This window comes from Mustelus asterias, chromosome 11 (genome assembly GCF_964213995.1).
Source record: "Mustelus asterias chromosome 11, sMusAst1.hap1.1, whole genome shotgun sequence".
Lineage (NCBI taxonomy): Eukaryota > Metazoa > Chordata > Chondrichthyes > Carcharhiniformes > Triakidae > Mustelus > Mustelus asterias.
The window spans coordinates 80,736,370-80,757,031 of NC_135811.1; the positions used below are offsets into that span (position 1 = coordinate 80,736,370).

At 41.0% G+C, this 20,662-nt stretch overlaps 1 protein-coding gene across 1 annotated transcript in view; it reads right to left on the bottom strand.

The window, feature by feature from the left end:
• The window catches only part of sumo1 (small ubiquitin like modifier 1), a 41,254-nt gene that overhangs the window by 15,140 nt on the left and 5,452 nt on the right, over positions 1 to 20,662 (bottom strand). Inside the window, exons 2-3 of the mRNA XM_078223838.1 lie at positions 3,185 to 3,256; positions 2,986 to 3,063 (exon numbers count right to left, since the gene is read on the bottom strand). Of these exons, the coding sequence (XP_078079964.1) occupies positions 2,986 to 3,063; positions 3,185 to 3,256 (150 nt within the window). The remainder of the gene's footprint in view (positions 1 to 2,985; positions 3,064 to 3,184; positions 3,257 to 20,662) is intronic.

Here is a 20,662-nt window from a genome sequence, read left to right on the forward strand (position 1 = left end):
ACATAGAACAGTACAGCACAGAACAGGCTCTTCGGCCCACGATGTTGTGCCGAGCTTTATCTGAAACCAAGATCAAGCTATCCCACTCCCTATCATCCTGGTGTGCTCCATGTGCCTATCCAATAACCGCTTAAATGTTCCTAAAGTGTCTGACTCCACTATCACTGCAGGCAGTCCATTCCACACCCCAACCACTCTCTGCGTAAAGAACCTACCTCTGATATCCTTCCTGTATCTCCCACCACGAACCCTATAGTTATGCCCCCTTGTAATAGCTCCATCCACCCGAGGAAATAGTCTTTGAACGTTCACTCCAAACCAGGCAGCATCCTGGTAAATCTCCTCTGCACTCTTTCCAGCGCTTCCACATCCTTCGTATAGTGAGGTGACCAGAACTGCACACAATACTCCAAATGTGGTCTCACCAAGGTCCTGTACAGTTGCAGCATAACCCCATGGCTCTTAAACTCCAACCCCCTGTTAATAAAAGCTAACACACTATAGGCCTTCTTCACAGCTCTATCCATTTGAGTGGCAACCTTTAGAGATCTGTGGATATGAACCCCAAGATCTCTCTGTTCCTCCACAGTCTTCAGAACCCTACCTTTGACCCTGTAATCCACATTTAAATTAGTCCTACCAAAATGAATCACCTCACATTTATCAGGGTTAAACTCCATTTGCCATTTTTCAGCCCAGCTTTGCATCCTATCTATGTCTCTTTGCAGCCTACAACAGCCCTCCACCTCATCCACTACTCCACCAATCTTGGTGTCATCAGCAAATTTACTGATCCACCCTTCAGCCCCCTCCTCTAAGTCATTAATAAAAATCACAAAGAGCAGAGGACCAAGCACTGATCCCTGCGGCACTCCGCTAGCAACCTGCCTCCAATCCGAAAATTTTCCATCGACCACCACAATTAGCTGTTGATATTTGAATATTTGTACTTAAACATGAACAAAAACACAAACTATGCAACGGTTGGATCTTCAAAGTAATATATATATTAATATTCCCTCTTCTATTTGCATTTTTTATGTATTTAACTGCCAAACTGCCATGCATAAAGAGCATTTTTGATCTTGCGCTTAGTACCTGGAGAAAATAAAATCAGTGACGCCGGTTTGTTGAAAATTAATGTTGACAATCATGTGTAAGATAGGAAAAGAAGAAGCTTTATTCCATGATTCCATGTGTTGGAGTGTGACGCAGAGTATTAGACAACAAGTCCAACCTTAGCGCACCTGTGTCAAACGAATGTGGGGTGACCACATAATTAAGGCTACAACTTTAGTATAGTACGCAGGTGTTCCTCCTGTAAAGGCAGTGCCTAATCCAGGGCCTGACATTGGAAACAGGGTGCCTCCGATCCCTGCGCGACCACACACGCGACCACACACGCCACCACACACGACAGCAACCTTCATCCCATCTCTCACCTGTGGCTTGGGCTCCTCATTGATCCTGGGCACCAGTGGGTGCGTCTCCTCGTGGCACACTAATGGCAATGAGCAGCAGCTAGCCTCTGACTAGCCGAAAGCTCTCACGAGGCTGGATTTCCAGCCCCATGTAAGGCCTGCCGCAGGTCTTTTAAGTGCCTAACTGGCAATTAATATGGTGAGCCTTCCCCAAAAGTTTGGGGTGGGCGGCGGGAGGGGGGAAAGAAGGGGAGGGGTAAGGGTGGGGGCAGGGACTCTTGCCCCCACCCTTAGTCAACAAGCAAGACCTGTATTAAATTCTGCCCCCAGTTTCCTAACTGATATTTTTCCTTCAACCAACATGACTAAAACAGGTACCTAATTGCTGTCAGATCTTGCTGTGTAAAAATTGGTTATGTTTCCCTAATTTATATCTTGACAGTTCTTCATTGATGGAAAAGCACTTTCAGAAGTGTGAATACCATGAGGTGCGATAAAAAAGTTAGTCCTTTCCTTTACCTCTTCTACATCAATAAATTAATGAATTCTGGAATACCACTATGTAATGTATGAGATTACTTTACAATTATTTATTGCATGAAATCGCATTGCTAAAAGTTAAACTTCAACGTCAGACAGCGGACCAACACAAGGGACACTGGGGAAAGGTTCTTTTGTTAATGCAAAAACCACAGCTTGGCTAAAGTTAATAGAGACACTCCAACTCCTGGATCCACACACAGATTAACGCTTGGTGGAAGTAGAAATGGGACAGTAATTTAGGAGATTCCCTGATGGCTCAGCTGGAAGAACTATTTACCAATGTGAAATTAAGCCATAGAGGCCTGGAAGATTCCAGATTTGAATGGTGATTAGTGCTGAGATTGATTATCTCAGTTAAGGATATCAAAATGGCCTGAGTGGGGAAAACAGAAACATCAACAGGGTTCAATCCAGGTTGCTATCAAGTGACCCACACTGCAAGGTATATGTATGGACACCAGGTCATTGCGGAATCAGTCTTTACGGAGATGTATACAAGCTATTCTGCACCGATGTGAATTAATTGTTTGGATTTATTTGCTATGTAGTTTGCTTTAAATAGCAGTATGTTTCTTCAGGGTTAATTTCCAAAACCATTTGGATCAAAGTGACACATTCCACAGTGTTTTAAACCTACTCTGTATTCAACAGAATTTGCAGCAATTTCAGTAAAGTATTGCAGTAGTTGTGTGAAATTACTTTATTGCGTCGCTTCAATTGTTAAAAAAAAATCGCAGAGGCTATCCTTCTAAAGTTATATCTGAGCTGTATAGCACTAAAAGGTGAAGTGCACCATTAAATACAGGTCTATCACTGGTGGCAATACTAGCAACAATTTGAAGTAATAAAATTAATATCCTAGCAAGAGTACTTTCCTAAGCATGGTTGCTTCTACTGGTGCTGAAGAATGAGATAATCAGGTGAAAACATTGTTGAATATCCTATTACAATTGAAGTGTTGTTGAGCTTGTTTTTCTCCTTGTAAAGACGACAATAACAAGACTTCGCTGTGTGCTTTTACCTGTCGCTGACAGTAGGACTCCTTCAGCTTTCTTAGCTGTGTGGTCATTTTCACTTTGAAATGGATCTCACTGTTGTCCTTTCAAAAAAAAACAAATTATTTATTTTGTAGTCTTTAGTTTTCTTTAGCTGCTGTACAGTAAATTCAATAGCCTTAAGCAGAACTAAATAAGACAAAAGGTCGATGGTATGACACTTACCTGGCCTATAACTTTTAACTTAATGTATTCCCCATCCTTTTTCTCTCCCGATTGGCTGGAAGGCTTTGCCTCCTGATCACAATACAAAAGGGAGAACTTAGGTCAGAACAATAAATTTACCCAAATCATTTCCGATAGAATCCTGTTTTTCTAGAACAGTGATCAGCTCGATTTCATCTTGTTACTGTTTTCTTGATAAAGCAATGCTAAGGTTTATTTTTCTGCTGAATACACCAGAAACATTAAATAAATCACATCACAAAATGATTTAATACCTTATTTTGCAACCAATATAGTTTAGGAAATAATGGCACAATATAGTGAAGTGGTACGTACCAGGAGATAGAGTTGAAGGTTTAGATGCAGCAAGCACTCACCTAAGCAATCACAAATTGCTGTTTGGTACTGTACATAAAACGCGACTTTATGCTATGCTTACTCGGGTAACATATAAACAAGTCCTGTTGGATCAGAAGCTTCAGCCCAAGGTGCCACTAATGTAGGCAGATGTGCCAAATGTGTCCATTTTTCAACTTGGGTGGCACATCAACAATCAAATGTTTACTGAACCAGGTGATTCACTTCTCCAGAGCATTTTGTGAAGCTCACTGCCAACCTGACACTGTTACTTCACCCCCAAGAAAGGTCAGACTCTCACACAAGGGCAGGAACCCCTTGTAATAGTTTCTCCCACCAGCAAAGTGCAGCATAAAGTCCACTGCCAGAGGAAAGCAACAATGCAAGGCAAGAGTGGAGCCAGGACCAGCAGTGAAGATCTGTGAAGGAGGAAGAGGGATATTTATGTGAAGCCGTAAGGGTCAGGGGAAGAAAGTAGATAAGAGTGCCTCTTTAAGTGACTGCTTAGCTAGAATAACCCATACGTCATTTATTTCTCCTTTCAGTTAAAAGAACTGGCAACGATGAATTAATAAAATGCTGCAAGATTAAAATGCAAAATTTTCCAGCGCTTATATGCCTGGATCACTTTAGACAGGTGTGCAGAGTGCAACATTTAAGAGTTTGTATTACTCTAGATTTGATAGGGACTCCCTGAAAGACACAAAACAAATCTTTCCTTACAACACAAATTGAAATGGATATTCTAGTTAAACACAGCGAGTAGATGCTCACTGCATGAATCATTTACTTAGAAGTCATCTGTAAAATGAAATGCTTCAGGTGTATCAACAAAATGATTTCAATGATCATTACATGCCAGTCTTTCAAGCCTCCATAAATAATATTTAATTTAAGTAAGATTAATCTTTTGATAAAGATTACCAACAGTTTGCTGCATTATGCTTGACAAAGGATGAATTGTAAGATGGAAACTAATTCAGCCCAACAAGTGAATTACTGAGTGGTGCAGAAGTCCATAACTCAAGTACCGCGCACATGAAAATTGTGCTAATTAAGTCACAGACAGGCTATCTGATAATTTTCTGTTTGTATCATGTTTCTACATTTATTTAGTTAAGCATAATGGACAATCTGATAGTCACAAATAATAGTTGTTTTTGCAGATGTGGAAGGGGTCACAATTTAATATGGTGGTGTTCTCAGTCACAATTCTTTCAAGCATTATTCCTCACTGTGGCTTCGTAAAAGCCACTTGTTTTATTGGGGAGTTCTCTACATGGAAGGACGAGAGAGAACAAGGGAGGATGAGAGAGAGAGGGGCGTGCGCACACTAAGCTGGTGACAAATCAAGAAAAAGAATAGGAATCATAACAGAGAGGACAAAGGATGTGTGCTTGTATGTAGCTGAAGAATCAGGAAGGAGAAACAACTCAGAGAAATAGCAATAATGGGAAAGGTAGCAAACTTAAGGTGACAATCAGGCACACAAAGCAAAGAAAGAAAAACAAGAGAGAAAACAGAGAGATAGAGGTAAATGCCGCTGCTGGGCTCAGCACACGTGTATCGTTGCTTTTATTGGAAAACTTTCTATAACATTTTCTGAAATTGCATTGTCCAGAAGAGGCTATTTGAAGAACATATTCTTACAACTGACAAGCTATGAAATTAATTATAAATGTAAAAGGTAAACATAATGTATATTCCAGTAAGAATAAAGGATGGTTCTGACGGAGAAACGTATTAATACCCAGCCAACTTCCCCATGGCATCAACAGGAGCATTGAGGAATACATAAAGGACTGTGCTTTCTAAAGGGCTAGCAAGTTGAATGGTTAGTTGTACTGCATGTTTTCAAAACCAGTAGTGGAGGAGTAACAGTTTCTTCAAAAGGGCTCATCCTATTATGTGATTGCAGAATATACTGTTTTCTTATCTATTTTGAAAAGAAAGGTTAATATTTTGGGTGTGATCCCACAGCAGAACTTGCCGTGCTCTCTTTATTACACCCTGGTATTTGTGGATTCAAGTTAGTCACTAAGACGCTGAAAAGCCATAGCAAATACAATTTTTCATTCAGCACCTTTCACTGTTCTGCTTCAGAGCTGTTGATGAGCATTTGAAAGCCACAGAAAACACCAGGAGATACACATGAACTCAACTGAATGGTGAAGAGACAGATAGCTGCAATCTAAAGATCATTATGGCTCAAATGTATCTAGGTTTACCAAGGTCCAGTTCTTCCGCTTAGTATTTGCTTCTGAGATAAAGTAGAATTTACTTTAATTCCTGGGGTACAAAATACACCACTTGTTATTTTCTGAAAAATACAATCATAGAAGAGATCCTTTGGCCCATCGAGTCTGCACCGACACGTGAGAAACACCTGGCCTCCCACCTAATCCCATTGACCAGCACTTGAACCATAGCCTTTAATGTTACGACATGTCAAGTGCTCAACCAGGTACTTTTTCAAGTATGTGAGGCAACTCGTCTCTACCACTCTCCCAGGGAGCGCATTCCAGACCGTCACCACCCTCTGGGTAAAAACGTTTTTCCTCACGTTCTCCTTAAACCTCCTGCCCCTCACCTTGAACCTACGTCCCTTAGTGACTGATCCTTCAACCAAGGGGAACAACTGCTGAACAATATCCGAGTGATATTTTAAAATTAATCTGTATTAACATACACCAGATGACACATCTGTGACAAGGAGAGGCTGGGGCTACATAGATCAGAACATGAGTGGATCAAAATGGAAATTTGCTTGCTATGTAATGCACTTTTAGTTAGAACCAATGCATCTCTTATCGGTTTCTCACTCCACACCTCTATTCCATCTAACATGACCATATCAATTGTTATGCATTCATCCACAACAAACTCGTTTCCTTATATTGTGTTAAATGTACACTGATAGCTTAAGTGATAGAATATTCCCTATCAATATACAGTTACACAAATACCATAAATTTCATGCTACTTTACAGCAAACACAATAATTCAGCAAACAGCAGACACAGGTCTTCCTCTGCTGCTCATATTTCAGAAACCAATCCCCACCAGACTCCCTAAAAATTGAGCCTATAATCTGGCTACTGATAGAGGGAGCCAGATTGAGCAATGAAGGGCACTCATTTCATTGTGCCTGTTGCATTGATCTCCATACAAAAGTGAAACACAGAAACTAGAAGCAGGAGTCAGCCATTTGGCCCTTCGAGCCTGCTCACCATTCATTTTGATCATGGTTGATCATCAAATTCAATATCCTAAATCACCCCTTTCCCCCCATATCCTTTTAGCCCGAGACTAGATCTAATTTCTTCTTGAAATCAGACAACATTTTGGCCTCAACTACATTCTGTGGTAGCGCATTCCACAGATTCACCATTCTCTGGGTGAAGAAGTTACTCCTCACCTCAGTCCTAAAAGGTTTACCCCATATCTTCAAACTACAACCCCTAGTTCTGGACACCCCCACCAGTGGGAACATTCTTTCTGAATCTACCCTGTCTAACCCTGTTGGAACTTTATAAGTTTCTATGAGATTCCCTCTCGCTCTTCTAAACTCCAGTGAATATAATCCTAACCGACTTAGTCTCTCCTCATATGACAGACCTGCCATCCCAGGAATCAGCCTGGTAAACCTTCGCTGTACTTCCTCTATAGCAAGGACATCCTTCCTCAGATAAGGACACTAAAGTTGCACACAATACTCCAGGTATGGCCTCACCAACGCCCTCTACAATTGCAGCAAAACATCCCTATCCCTATACTCAATCCTCTCGCTATGAAGGCCAATATACTATTTGTCTTCTTTACAGCTTCACGCTTACTTTCAGCGACTAATGCACGAGGACGCCAAGGTCTCGTTGAGTATCCACCTCTCTCAATTTACACCCATTCAAGTAATAATCTGTCTTCCTATTATTGCTACCAAAGTGGATAACCTCACGTTTATCACATTATACTGCATCTGCCATGCATATGCCCACACACTGAGCCTGTCCAAATCACGCTGAAGCATCTCTGCATCCTCCTCACAGCTCACCCTCCCACCCAACTTTGTATTATCTGCAAACTTAGAGATAATATTTAGCTTCCTCTTCCAAATCATTAATATGTAATGTGAACACTTGGGTTCTTAGCACAGATCCCTGTGGAACGCCACTAGTCACTGACTGCCAATCAGAAAAAGATCCATTTATGCCAACTCTTTGCTTCCTATCTGCTAACCAGCTTTCTATCCATCTCAAGACATTACCTGCAATCCCATGTGCTTAACGTTACATAGTAGTCTGTTATGTGACACCTTGTCGAAAGCCTTCTGAAAGTCTAAATAAACCACATCCACTGGCTCTCCTCGGTCAACTCTACTAGTTACATCCTCAAAAGAATTCCAATAGATTCATCAAGCATGATTTTCCTTTTGTAAATCCATGCCAACTTTGTCTGATTGTACCACTGCCTTCCAAATGCCGAGTTATGAAATCCTTGATAATAGACTCTAGCAACTTCCCCAGTACCGACATTAGACTCATTGGTCTATAGTCCCCCCTTTTCTCTCCAGGTCCCTTTTAGATTAGTGGACTTACATTAGCTACCCTCTAATCTGTAGGAATTATCCTAGAGTCCAAAGAATTTTGGAAATAACCAAATGGATCTACTATTTCCAGAGCCACTTCCTTAAATACTCTGGAATGAAGATTATCAGGACCTGGAGATTTATCCACCTTCAATTCCATCAATTTCCCCAAAACTATTTCTCTACTGATGCTAATTTCCTTCAGCTCCTCACTAAAATAGGTTTCTCTCAGCACTTCTGGTACATTGCTTCAGTCTTTACAAAGGACGACATGAATAAAGTACAAACTTAATTCCTCAGCTATTTCTTTATTCCCCGTTATGAATTCTCCCGTTTCTGACTGTCAGGGGCCTACCTTCGTTTTTGTCAATCTTTTTCTCTTTACATATCTATAGAAACTTTTACAGTCAGTTTTTATGTTCCCCACTACCTTACTTTCATACTCTATTTTTCCCTTCTTAATCAGTCCCTTGGTCCTCCTAGGGATTGATTAAATCTAGCATATCGACAAGAAACTCCTTTCTAATCTGAACATAAAAATGGGAGATCAGTAAAAAGACATTGTTCTCCTGAAACTGTAAGTAGTTTAAACGTCAGCATGAAAGCATCTCCAGAGTTTAGGGAAAAAGAACTGTAATTCAAGTTCAAGGATTTAGGGGTGACGTTGCTTTGTGGGGTGCATTGTTGGGGCAAAACAATAGATATAGAATAAAATGATATTGGGAGAGTTTTTATTTGTGTTTACAATTTCTTAGAAGTCGGGGAAAATCAGATTCTGGTTTCATGCATTTCCTTTGCAATTCTGTTTAATTCAAAATTTAAAGAGAAGGAAACAAAATTTAAAAACATTAAAAGATTAAAAGACATTTATCTACAGTTGAGAAAATCACAATACTTGACAAAACATACAAAAAAGCTGAAGACGACCATGCGGTCCCTTGAGCCTGTTCCACCATTCAATAAGATCATGGCTGATCTCTCTGTGTATCAAATTACACATTCCCATCGACACCTTTGATTTCCTTATCTAACAAGAATCTATCTACCTCTGCCTTAAAATATATTCATGACCTAGCCAGTACGTTCTGAGATAAGAGTTTCAACGTTGCACAACGCGAGAGAAACAAATCCTCATTTTTGTTATACAAGGGCAACTCACAATTTTAAAAGGGTATCCCTTAGTTTTGGATTCACGCACAAGAGGAAACATCCTTTCCAAGTCCACTTATCAAGACTATTCAGAATCTTAGGTACTTCAATCAAATCAGTCTTCACTCTTTTAATCATCAGTGGAAACAGGCCTAACCTTTCCAACCTATCCTCATAAGAGCATTGAAAACTTACAGTGCAGAGAGAGGCCATTCAGCCCTTCGTGTCTGCACCAGCAAAAGGAAGCTAACTGCTCAAGTTTCTACAAATATATAAAACGAAAAAGAGTGGCTAAAGTAAACATTGGTCCTTTACAGGATGAAAAGAGGGATGTAATAACTGGAAATGAAAAATGGCTGAGGCATTGAACAGGTATTTTGTGTCGGTCTTCACAGTGGAAGACACAAATAACATGCCAAAAATTGATGACAGGAAGGCTATGGCAGGTGAGAACCTAGAAACTATTATCACGAAAGAGGTAGTGTTGGGCAAGTTAATGGGGCTAAAGGTAGACAAGTCTCCTGGCCCTGATGGAATGCATCCCAGGGTGCTAAAAGAGATGGCGGGAGAAATAGCAAATGTACTAGTGGTAATTTACCAAAATTCGCTGGACTCTGGGGTGGTTCCCACAGATTGGAAAACAGCAAATGTGACGCCACTGTTTTAAAAAGGAGGCAGACAGAAGGCGGGTAACTATAGGCCGGTTAGCTTAACTTCTGTAGTAGGGAAAATGGTTGAATCTATCAAGGAAGAAATAGCAAGACATATGGATATAAATTGTCCCATTGGTAAGACGCAGCATGGGTTCATGAAGGGAAGGTCATGTTTGACTAATTTGCTGGAATTCTGAGAACATTACATGTGCAGTGGACAACGGGGAACCTGTGGATGTGGTGTATCTGGATTTCCAGAAGGCATTTGACAAGGTGCCGCACCAAAGACTGCTACGCAAGATAAAGGTGCATGGTGTTAGGGGTAATGTATTAGCATGGATAGAGGATTGGTTAACTAACAGAAAGTAAAGAGTGAGGGTAAATGGGTGTTTTTCTGGTTGACGATCAGTGACTAGTAGTGTGCCTCAGGGATCAGTGTTGGGACTGCAATTGTTTACGATTTACATCGATGATTTGGAGACCAAGTGTAGTGTGTCAAAATTCGCAGATGACATAAGATGAGTGGCAGAGCAAAGTGTGCAGAGGATGCTGAAAGTCTGCAAAAGGATATAGATAATCTAAGTGAGTGGGCAAGGGTCTGGCAGATGGAGTACAATGTTGGTAAATGTGAGGTCATCCATTTTGGTAGGAAACAACAGAAACATGGACTATTATTTAAATGGTAAAAAACTGCAGCATGCTACTGTGCAGAGGGACTTGGGTGTGTGTCCTTGTGCAAGAATCACAAGGAGTTGGTTTGCAGGTGCAGCAGATAATTAGGAAGGCAAATGGAATTTTGAACTTCATTGCTAGAGGGATGGAGTTTAAAAACAGCGAGGTCATGTTGCAGCTGTATAAGGTGCTGGTGAGGCCACACCTAGAGTACAAGTACTGTGTACAGTTTTGGTCTCCTTACTTGAGAAAGGATATACTGGCACTGGAGAGGGTGCAGAGGAGATTCACCAGGTTCATTCCAAAGTTGAGAGGGTTGGCTTATGAGGAGAGACTGAGTAGGCTGGGGCTATACTCATTGGAATTCCGAAGAATGAGGGGAGATCTTATAGAAACATGTAAGGCTATGAAGGGAATAGATAAGATAGAAGCAGGGAAGTTGTTACCACTAGCAGGTGAAACTAGAACTAGGGGGCATGGCCTCAAAATAGGGGAAGCAGATTTAGGACTGAGTTGAGGAGGAACTTCTTCACACAAAGGATTGTGAATCTGTGGAATTCCCTGCCCAGTGAAGCAGTTGAGGCTACCTCATTGAATGTTTTTAAGGCAAGGATAGATAATCTTTTGAACAGTAAAATAATTAAGGGTTATGGTGAGTGGACGGGTAAGTGGAGCTGAGTCCACAAAAAGATCAGCCATGATCTTATTGAATGTGGAGCAGACTCGAGGGGCCAGATGGCCGACTCCTAGTTCTTATGTTCATCCCAATAATAGGATGGAGGGTTATAGGTAGGCCTAAAAGGTAGGGATATGTTCGGCACAACTTTTGGGGCCGAAGGGCCTGTTTTGTGCTGTAGTTTTTCTATGTTTCCAACACCTGGCCTGTAGCCTTTCAGGTTACAGCACTTCAGCATCAACCATCAACATAGGCAGTGAATTTCAGGCACCCACCACCCTCTCGGTGAAAACGGCCCCTGGTGGTGTTTGGAAAAGAATACATCAAGTTAACGGTCTCCAGGGTGAAAACAAAGGGGGAGTATTGGGAAAACAGTAAAAAAACTATACCGAGCAGTCTCCAGTCACTACAGCCTGCAAGAGAAATGGCAGGTCTATTAGGATCCATGGAACCTTTCAAAGAAAACAAATCATGGCGTTCTTATGCTGAGCATGTACAAACAAAACAAACACGTTTCTCAAACCAGCTTTTCTCAGAATAGGAAGCAAAACCTACAATTTACTCAAGAATTTGGTTCATCCAGCAAAGCCTGGAACCAAAACCTATGACGACTTGACAAGGACCCTTGAAGAGCATTACTCTCCAGAGCCATTGATCATCGCATAACAGTTCAGGTTCCACCGAAGGAATCATGTGGAAGGCAAAAGCATTGCTCAGTTTGTGACGACCTTAAAAAGGCTGGCACAACATTGAGAGTTTGGTGAGCCCTTAGAAGATACTCTTTGAGATCTTCCAGTTTGTGGTCTCCAAATTGAGGCTATTCAAAGAAAATTGCTTACTGAACATGCTTCGACTTTAAAGACAATAATAGAAATCGTGGTATCGATGGAACTAGCTACTGAAAAGGCTACACAATTTGGTACAGGAATGAAGATCCAAAATTGGGAACTGACTAAGTCAAAACAGCAACATGCATGTCACAGATGTGCCAACCTGAGCCATTTAGCGAGTGAATGCTGGAGCAAGGATAGTCAATGCAAGCAATGTGGCAAAATGGGCCACATTGCAAAAGCTTATTGGGTTACAGCAGCTTCCCTTGAGAAGAACAATCTGGGTACCTTCAAAAAGAACAAGTTCCATTCTACAAAAATAATTTATAACATGAAAGAAAATTACAACTGTGAAGAAGAGAATGTCCAAAAACATGATGAAAAGCTCCAATTCTATGTCTTATCCATACAGAGTGAATCACAAATTCGAAATCACCTAGAATCAAAGTGAACAACCTATTAGGATGGAGGTTAATACTGGTGCTGCTGTACTTTTAATTCCTGAGACTACATACAACAAAAGCTGAAGCATCTTCCTTGAAAACCAGCTGAAGTGATTTTAAGGACATACACGGAAGAAATGGTGCTGTCTAAAGGTTACATGATAGTCAATGTATAATTGACAAGTAGAGTGGACTAACAGCAGAGTTGCCTCTCCATGTGGTCCGTGATAATTTTCCAGCTCCATTTGGAAGATCGAGGTTGAAGAAGGTAAAGCTTAACTGGAGTGCTTTCAGCAGAATGGTTGATGTCAAAACAGCCCCTTCTGGATAAACGCTAGAGTGAATCTGAAGCAATACTTAGCTTAGTGGAGGGTGCTCAAGTGAATCTAAAGCCTAATAGTCAATCATAAAGTCTCAAAGCAGGAGCAGCACCATATGCAATTCATTCCAAGGTCAAAAAATAATTAATACGACTTGTTAACACTGGTGCATTAAAGCTCGTTACAATGAGTGACTGGGCTACCCTACATTGTACCTGTCAAGAATCAGATGGTTCAGTTCATATTTGTGGCGATTTTAAAACAACCATAAATCCAATGTTGTGTATTGATCAATATCCACTTCCTTTAATTGAAGATTTGTTTGCTGGGTTATCAGGTGAGCAAAAATTCAGCAAGATTGATCTTTCATGAGCATATTTACAGATGCATGTAGATGCATCAATACTCACAAGGTCTTATTCATTATAAAAGATTGCCTTTTGGAGTAACAAACACATCAGCCCTAATCCAAAGATCATTGGATCCGATTTTAAGTGTCTCTCAGGTGTATAATGACCTGGATGATATTCTAATTACAGGGTCCAGTGAACAAGAGTACTTGAATCATTTAGAAGCAACATTGGAACATCTTCCAGCATATGGTCTGCATATCAAGAAAGAAACAAGTGTGACTTTTTCCAGAAGTCAGTCCATTATTTGGGTCACATTAGTGACAGTAAAGATCTTATATAAAGCACCGAAAAAGGATGCTATTTCAGAACCACCACATCCACCGAGCATGACATAACGGAGGTCCTTTCTCGGATTAGTAAATGATGGCAAATTTGTTCCTAACTTAGTAAATTATGAAATGGCTTCAATGATGTAGCTATATGTGAAACAATCATAGGACTAGACAACTGTAATATGTGAAAGTACACAAAGATATCAAAGACACTTTGCAGAAGTTTGAAGTATTGGGTTAATTTTAATCCAAAATTACTATTACTGCTTGCTTGTGACACTTCACGGCAGTAGTTTTACAGATTATGAATTCGGGGCAAGAATGACCAATAGTTTTTGCTTTCCGTTCTCCTACTAATACTGAATCTAACTATGCTCAACCAGAATAAGCGGCATTGGGTATAATTTTTGAGCTACAAGGATTTCACCATTATTTATATGGTCATCATTTCACATTATTGACTGATCATTGACCCTTAATTACTATTTCACATTATCTCGGGAAGTAGCCAGCATAATCAAGGATCCCACACTTTGGAGATCATAGAATCATAGAATCCCTACAGTGCAGAAGGAGGCCATTCGGCCCATCGAGTCTGCACCGACCACAATCCCACCCAGGCCCTACCCCCACATATTTACCCACTAATCCCTCTAACCTACGCATCTCAGGACTCTAAGGGGCAATTTTTAACCTGGCCAATCAACCTAACCCGCACATCTTTGGACTGTGGGAGGAAACCGGAGCACCCGGAGGAAACCCACTATACTTTCTTCCACCTGCTTCCGTCGGGAAAAAGATACAGAAGTCTGAAAACACGTACCAGCCGACTCAAGAGCAGCTTCTTCCCTGCTGCCGTCAGACTTTCAAATGGTCCTATCACACATTAAGGTGATCTTTTTCTTCACCCTATTGGTAGCTGCAATACCAAGTTCTGCATTCTATCCTTTCTTTCTCCCCAATGTTCTCTATGAACAGTAAATTTTGTCTCTCACAGCTGGCAACAAACAACACTTTTCACTGTATCCCAGTATATGTGACAATAAATCAACTAAATTCAAAACTATCTTTGCTAGCTGCTCGCAAGGATGGTCACTGATCTTATCTTCACACATTCTATAAAAGTATTGTCAATCAGAGTGCCACATTAATGTATCATCACGCTTACCTTTACCTACTGAACAGATGCCACCAACTAGTTTTGCTAATAATCTTTATTTTTCATTAGTAGATCATTTGTCTATGACAGCTTCTCAAGTTCAGAGACATACCAGAAATGATCCCATGATGGGGAAGGTGGTGGATGTGGTACTGAAAGGAATAATAGCTGGAATGCAACATCCGCATCTTCATTTGAAAACATATATGTATCAAGAAAGCTCGAGTTGACCATCCCAGGTGGGTGTTTAATTGTGGGGAATCCGTGATCATTCCTCCTAGTCTGCGTAGAAGAGTTCTTGAACAACTACAAGGAGGACATCCTAGTGTAGTCCAGATGAAGGAATTAACAGTTATTTTTGGTGGCCGGGTCTGGATACTCAGTTTGAAGAAGTGGGACAGTGTCAATCCTGGGCACAAATAAGAAATACACCACCGTTGTCTCCTTCATGCTCTTGGGAGTGGCCTAAAATGCCATGGCAACGATTCCATGTAGATTTTTCTAGTCCATTTGAGGGTTACCCGTTCTTAGTCATAATTGATGTACAAAGTGGCTGCAACTGAACGAACCATTGAAAAACCTGAAAACATTTTTGCAAGATTTGGTAAACTGGAACAGATTGTTGGTGACAACTGTTCACAGTTTACTTCACAAGAGTTTGAGGATTATCTCAAAAGCAAATGGCATTCAGCATATAAAATCCACCTACCATCCATCAACCAATAGATTAGCTGAAAGATTCAAAAGTTAAAGTTTATTTATTAGTCACAAGTCGGTTTACATTAACACTGCAATGTAGTTACTGTGAAAATTCCCTATACAATCCTTAAAAACTTCAACAGAGCAAGGTTCATTATCATGGTGTGCAAATAGCTTTTTGGCATCTTACAGAAATACTACTCATGCAACTACCCAAAGTTCACCTACATTACTACTCTTAAAGAGAAAGTTGAGAGCGACATTTGATTTGTTATTACCTCCGGATATCAGAGCATCAACAACAATCTCAAGTTGCAAGATGAGAAGTGAGGGGAAAACAATGCACAATTCAACAAGGAGATCGTAGCATAACTTGCAATTATGCTACGAGTGAGAAAATGGTACTGGCCATAGTTTTAGCAAAAAACAGGTCCAATTTCTTCCATGGTTCAAATAGATTAACGAGTTTGGCGAAGCCATGTTGACTAATAGTTGTCATTTCAAAATTATTTCTCCGAATCATCTCCAGAAGTACCATCTTCTTTAGTCCCTAGTGTTGTAAATACGACTATGGAAGATGTAGGTGAACCCGAGTTGCCTGATGATTGTGTGCCTGCTGTTTACTAAGTGAGAATGATACAGAATTAGTTCCAAGAGAAGTAGTGTCCATTGAAGTTCAAAATCATACTTCGAAGGTCAATAACTGTCAAATTCCAGAATGTCATATACAACCAAAGAGGAACAGAAGTCCTCCTGAGCATGTTTCTTATTGACTGTGTATAATGATTAATATTGCATAGTAGTGTGTCTAGAGTAACATTGTAATAAATTTGTTGTCATGAACACAGAAGGGGGAGGGATGTTATATGTTCAAGTTGCTTTAAGAACTGATCACACGATTTGATGGTGGTGTCATTATGATGTTGCAGAGGCAGCTGTTTTATTTTCAATTTGTACTCTGTTCAGGCTGCACCTCCCAGAATAAATCTGTTGCTGTTAGTTTGAATCTACGTGTGCAAATCACGCCTTTTCTTTTTGTTGAGACCCACAATTCCCAACACATTTAGGACATTACAATATTAGACTCGAAAATGTTAACTGCTGAGCTTTTCCAGCACTTTATTTTTAAATTCATCTCCAACATTTTACTTTTATTTCGTTTGATTAATTTAATTATATTTTTTTTAGTAAGTCACTAATAGAATAAAGAAGGGAGTCTATTGGTGTCATCTATGTGGACCACCAGAAAGTATTCAATAAAGTAATGCACAAAAGATTACTGGAAAGAATGAGAACAGTAGGTAGTTTTTAGACCTGTGGCAGAAATTGGTTGGGAGGTCAGAAAAAAAGTGGTGATAAAAGGTAAGTGTTCAGGTTGGCAAATGGTTCCACCCAGGGATCGGTTTTAAGGTCTTAACTTCTCACTATATTTATTAAATACTTGGATGAAGGAATAAGATTGTGCAACCAAGTCTACAGATAACAACATATTAGAACGCATAGTAAATAGTGCAAGGAAGGACAGGAAGTTATAAAGAGACTTAGTCAGATTCAGAGAGTGGGCAAAGTTAGCTGTAAAGTTTAATATGGCAAGTGTGAGTCACTTTGAACTAAGAAAGATAAATTGGAATACTGGCTAATTGAGGAGAAACTGGAAATGTGGGAGAGCAAAAAGAGTTATGGTCCAAGTACACAAATCATTTAAACGATCAGTTCCAAGCTCTGCAGTCCTGCCACATCCAGTCGTGAATAGTGGTGGACAATTAAATAACTCACTGGAGGCAGCGGCGGCGGTTCCACAAATATTCCCATCCTCAATGATGGAGGAGCTCAGCACATCATTGCAAAAGGTAAGGCTGAAGCATTCACAGCAATCTTCAGTCAGATGTGCTGACTGGATGATCCATCTTGGCCTCCTCCAGTGGTCCTCAGCATCTCAGTTGCCAGCCTCCAGCCAATTCGATTCACTCCACGTGATATCAAGAAACAGTTGGAGGCACTGGATACTGCAAAGGCAATGGGCCTTGATAACATTCTGGCAATAGTACTGAAGATTTGTGCTCCAGAACTTGCCACTCCCCTAGCCAAGCTCTTCCAGTACAGTTACAACACTGGCATCTACCCAACAATGTGGAAAATTGCCTCGGTAGGTCCTGTACATAAAAAAGGACGAATCCAACCTGACCAATTACTGCCCAGTCTGCTCTCGATCATCAGTAAAGGTGATGGAAGAGGTCATCAATGGTGCTATCATGCAGCACCTGCTCAGGAATAACCTGCTCAGTGATGCCCAGTTTGGCCAGGGTCACTCAGCTCCGCCTGACCTCATTACAGCTTTGGTACAAATATGCATAAAAGAGCTGAATTCCAGAGGTGAGGTGAGAGTGACAGCCCTTGACATCAAGGCCGCATTCGACTGAGTGTGGCATCAAGGAGCCCTAGCAAAACTGGAATCAATAAGGGGGCAAACTTTCCGCTGGCGGGAGTCAAATTTGCTACATAGAGAGATGCTTGTGGAGGATCAGTCATCTCAGCTCCAAGACATCTCTGCAGAAGTCCCTCAGGATAGTAGCCTAGGCCCAACAATCTTCAGCTGCTTCATCAATAACCTTCCCTCCGTCATAAGGTCAGAAGTGGGGATGATCATACAATGTTCAGCAACCATTCGCGACTCCTCAGATACTGAAGCAGTCCATGTTCAAATGCAACAAGATCTGGACAATATGAGGCTTGGGCTGACAAGTGACAAGTAACATTCATGCCACAGAAGTGCCAGGCAATGAGCATCACCAGTAAGACAACTCTCCACTCACCTGAAGGGGCAGTGCTCCAAAAGCTCATGATACCAAATAATCCTGTTGGACTTTAACCTGATGTTGTGAGACTGCTTACTGTTCCCACCCCAGTATCTCCACATCATCACCAATAAGAGACACTCTAACCACTGCCCCATGACATTCATTGATGTTACCATCACTGAATCCCCCAATGTCAACATCCTTGGGGTTGACCAGAAACTCAACTGGATTCGCCACATAAAAGAGTGGCTAGAGTCAGGGGCTAGGAATACTGCGGCGAGTAACTCACCTCCTGACTCCGCAAAGCCTATTCACCATCTATAAGGTACAAGTCAGGAGTGTGATGGAATACTCCCCAGTTGCCTGGATGGGTGCATCTCCAGCAACACAAGGAGCTTGACACCATCCAGGACAAAGCAGCCCGCTTGATTGGAACCACATCTACACACATCCACTTCCTCCACCACCTCAGTAGCAGCGGTGTGTACTATCTACAAGATGCACTGCAGCAGTTCAAAGGTGCTTAGACAGCACCTTCCAAAGCCATGACCACTTCTAGCTAGAAGGACAAGGGCAGCAAAGACATGGAAACACCACAATCTGCATGTTCCCCTCCAATCCATTCACCATGTTGACTTGAAAATATACCGCTATTCCTTCGCAATCACTGGGTTAAAATCCTGGAATTCCCTCCCAACAGCATTGTGGGTCAACCCACAGCACATGGACCGCAGCGATTCAAGAAGGCGGCTCACCACCATTTTCTCAAGGGCAACTAGGGATGGCCAATAAATGCTGACCAGCCAGCGACACCCATGTCCCACGAATTAATTTAAAATGAGCAAACAGGTACTAATAGCAATCAAGACTAATATAATGTTGGCCTTTCTGAAGGAGCTGGATCACAAATGGTAGGAAGTGATCTTTCAACTGTGTATCTGTATCAGATATCATCTTGAGTACTGTGTTCAGTTTTGGACTTTGTAACTCAGGAAGGAGAGGGTGCAGCATATATTCCCCAGAACATCAGGTTTAGTGTTTAATTAAACTCGGCTAGTATTCTCTTGACTGTAGTAGAATGAAGAATAATCCTAACCTAACCAAGTGTCACATCTGTGTTGGCAGCATCAAGAACAATGGGATTTAGCCTTAGAATTAGGGCTAGGACATTCAGGAGGGAAATCAGGAAACACTATTTCACAAAGTGTAGTAGATATCTGCAACTCTTAAGAGGCTGCGGGATGCTGGGGACAACTGGGCTTGAGCAACTCAGATCAATAGAGATTTTTATGCAAGGGCATCAAGGGATGTGGAGCTATGACAGGTGCATGCAGCTGTGGTTCAGATCAGTTATGATCTAACTGAATGGCAGAGCAGGCCATTCTTGAACACCCCAATCTTGTTTCTATCTCAGAAAACAAAAAGGATGTGTACAGCTACACCATGACTGAATTCGGGGGGAAAAGAAAAGTCAGCAAGTCTCCAGTGCTTTTCTTTTGGTTCAACTATCTTTTTATTGAAGTTTTTCAGGTTCAAGCTAAAATAATACAAACATTACACTAAGAATTTGCCCACAAATTTTATGGAACAATTCCTGTACATGATAGCCCTGATGCATTTCAGATACTGTAGTAGGAGAAATTCAGTAAGGCTGCACACCTAGTGTAGTGGCCAGCAGCACTGGTCAGAGACTAAGACTATTTATTACAGCTGTAACTGCCATTCATGCTCCCATCAAAACAAATGCAAATTCATCAATTTGGTTAGTATCTCAATCCTAACAGAAACGTGTCTCAATTTATAACCGTGCTGATTCGCCAATCCAATCTCCAAAGTCCTGTAACCCAGGGGCCACTGACCTTATAGCTAACATCAACAGCAGTAAGTTCTCATTTCCACTCCAACAAAATGAAACATTTTCTGGATTATGCAGTCAAAAACAATACTAAGGCTCCGCTCTTAATCACAACCAATAGCCATTGCTACAGGCATGTGTATGCTGTAAATATGTATCCACATATACATAGCACTCATATACAAATACTCGCGCATTAGGAGATCTCCTATGGTGTTGCTCGTGTTGCGTCATAGAGTCACTGAGAGGCTGCTCTGCAGCTGTAGTGTCACCATAGAGAAAAATCACATTCCAGAGTGAGGCATTATCCATTGTGTTTAAAATCTTATGCTGATGCCTACTGCCTGTCTACTTTTATTGCACCACACATTTGTACTGAAAACTGCCCATGTAAAATTGTCACTTTGTAATTGTACCTACTGGCCAACTGTAGCACAATGCCCCAGCTCCCCCAATGAATGCTTCAATCAATTTTACTCCACTGCTTTTCAAATATAAATGTTGTTACTTAACCAGAAATAATGTAAAATCAAAATATTAAAAGTAAAAATGGCACTACGACCAAGTGAAGACACGCCAGACTTGCCCTTTCTTTCC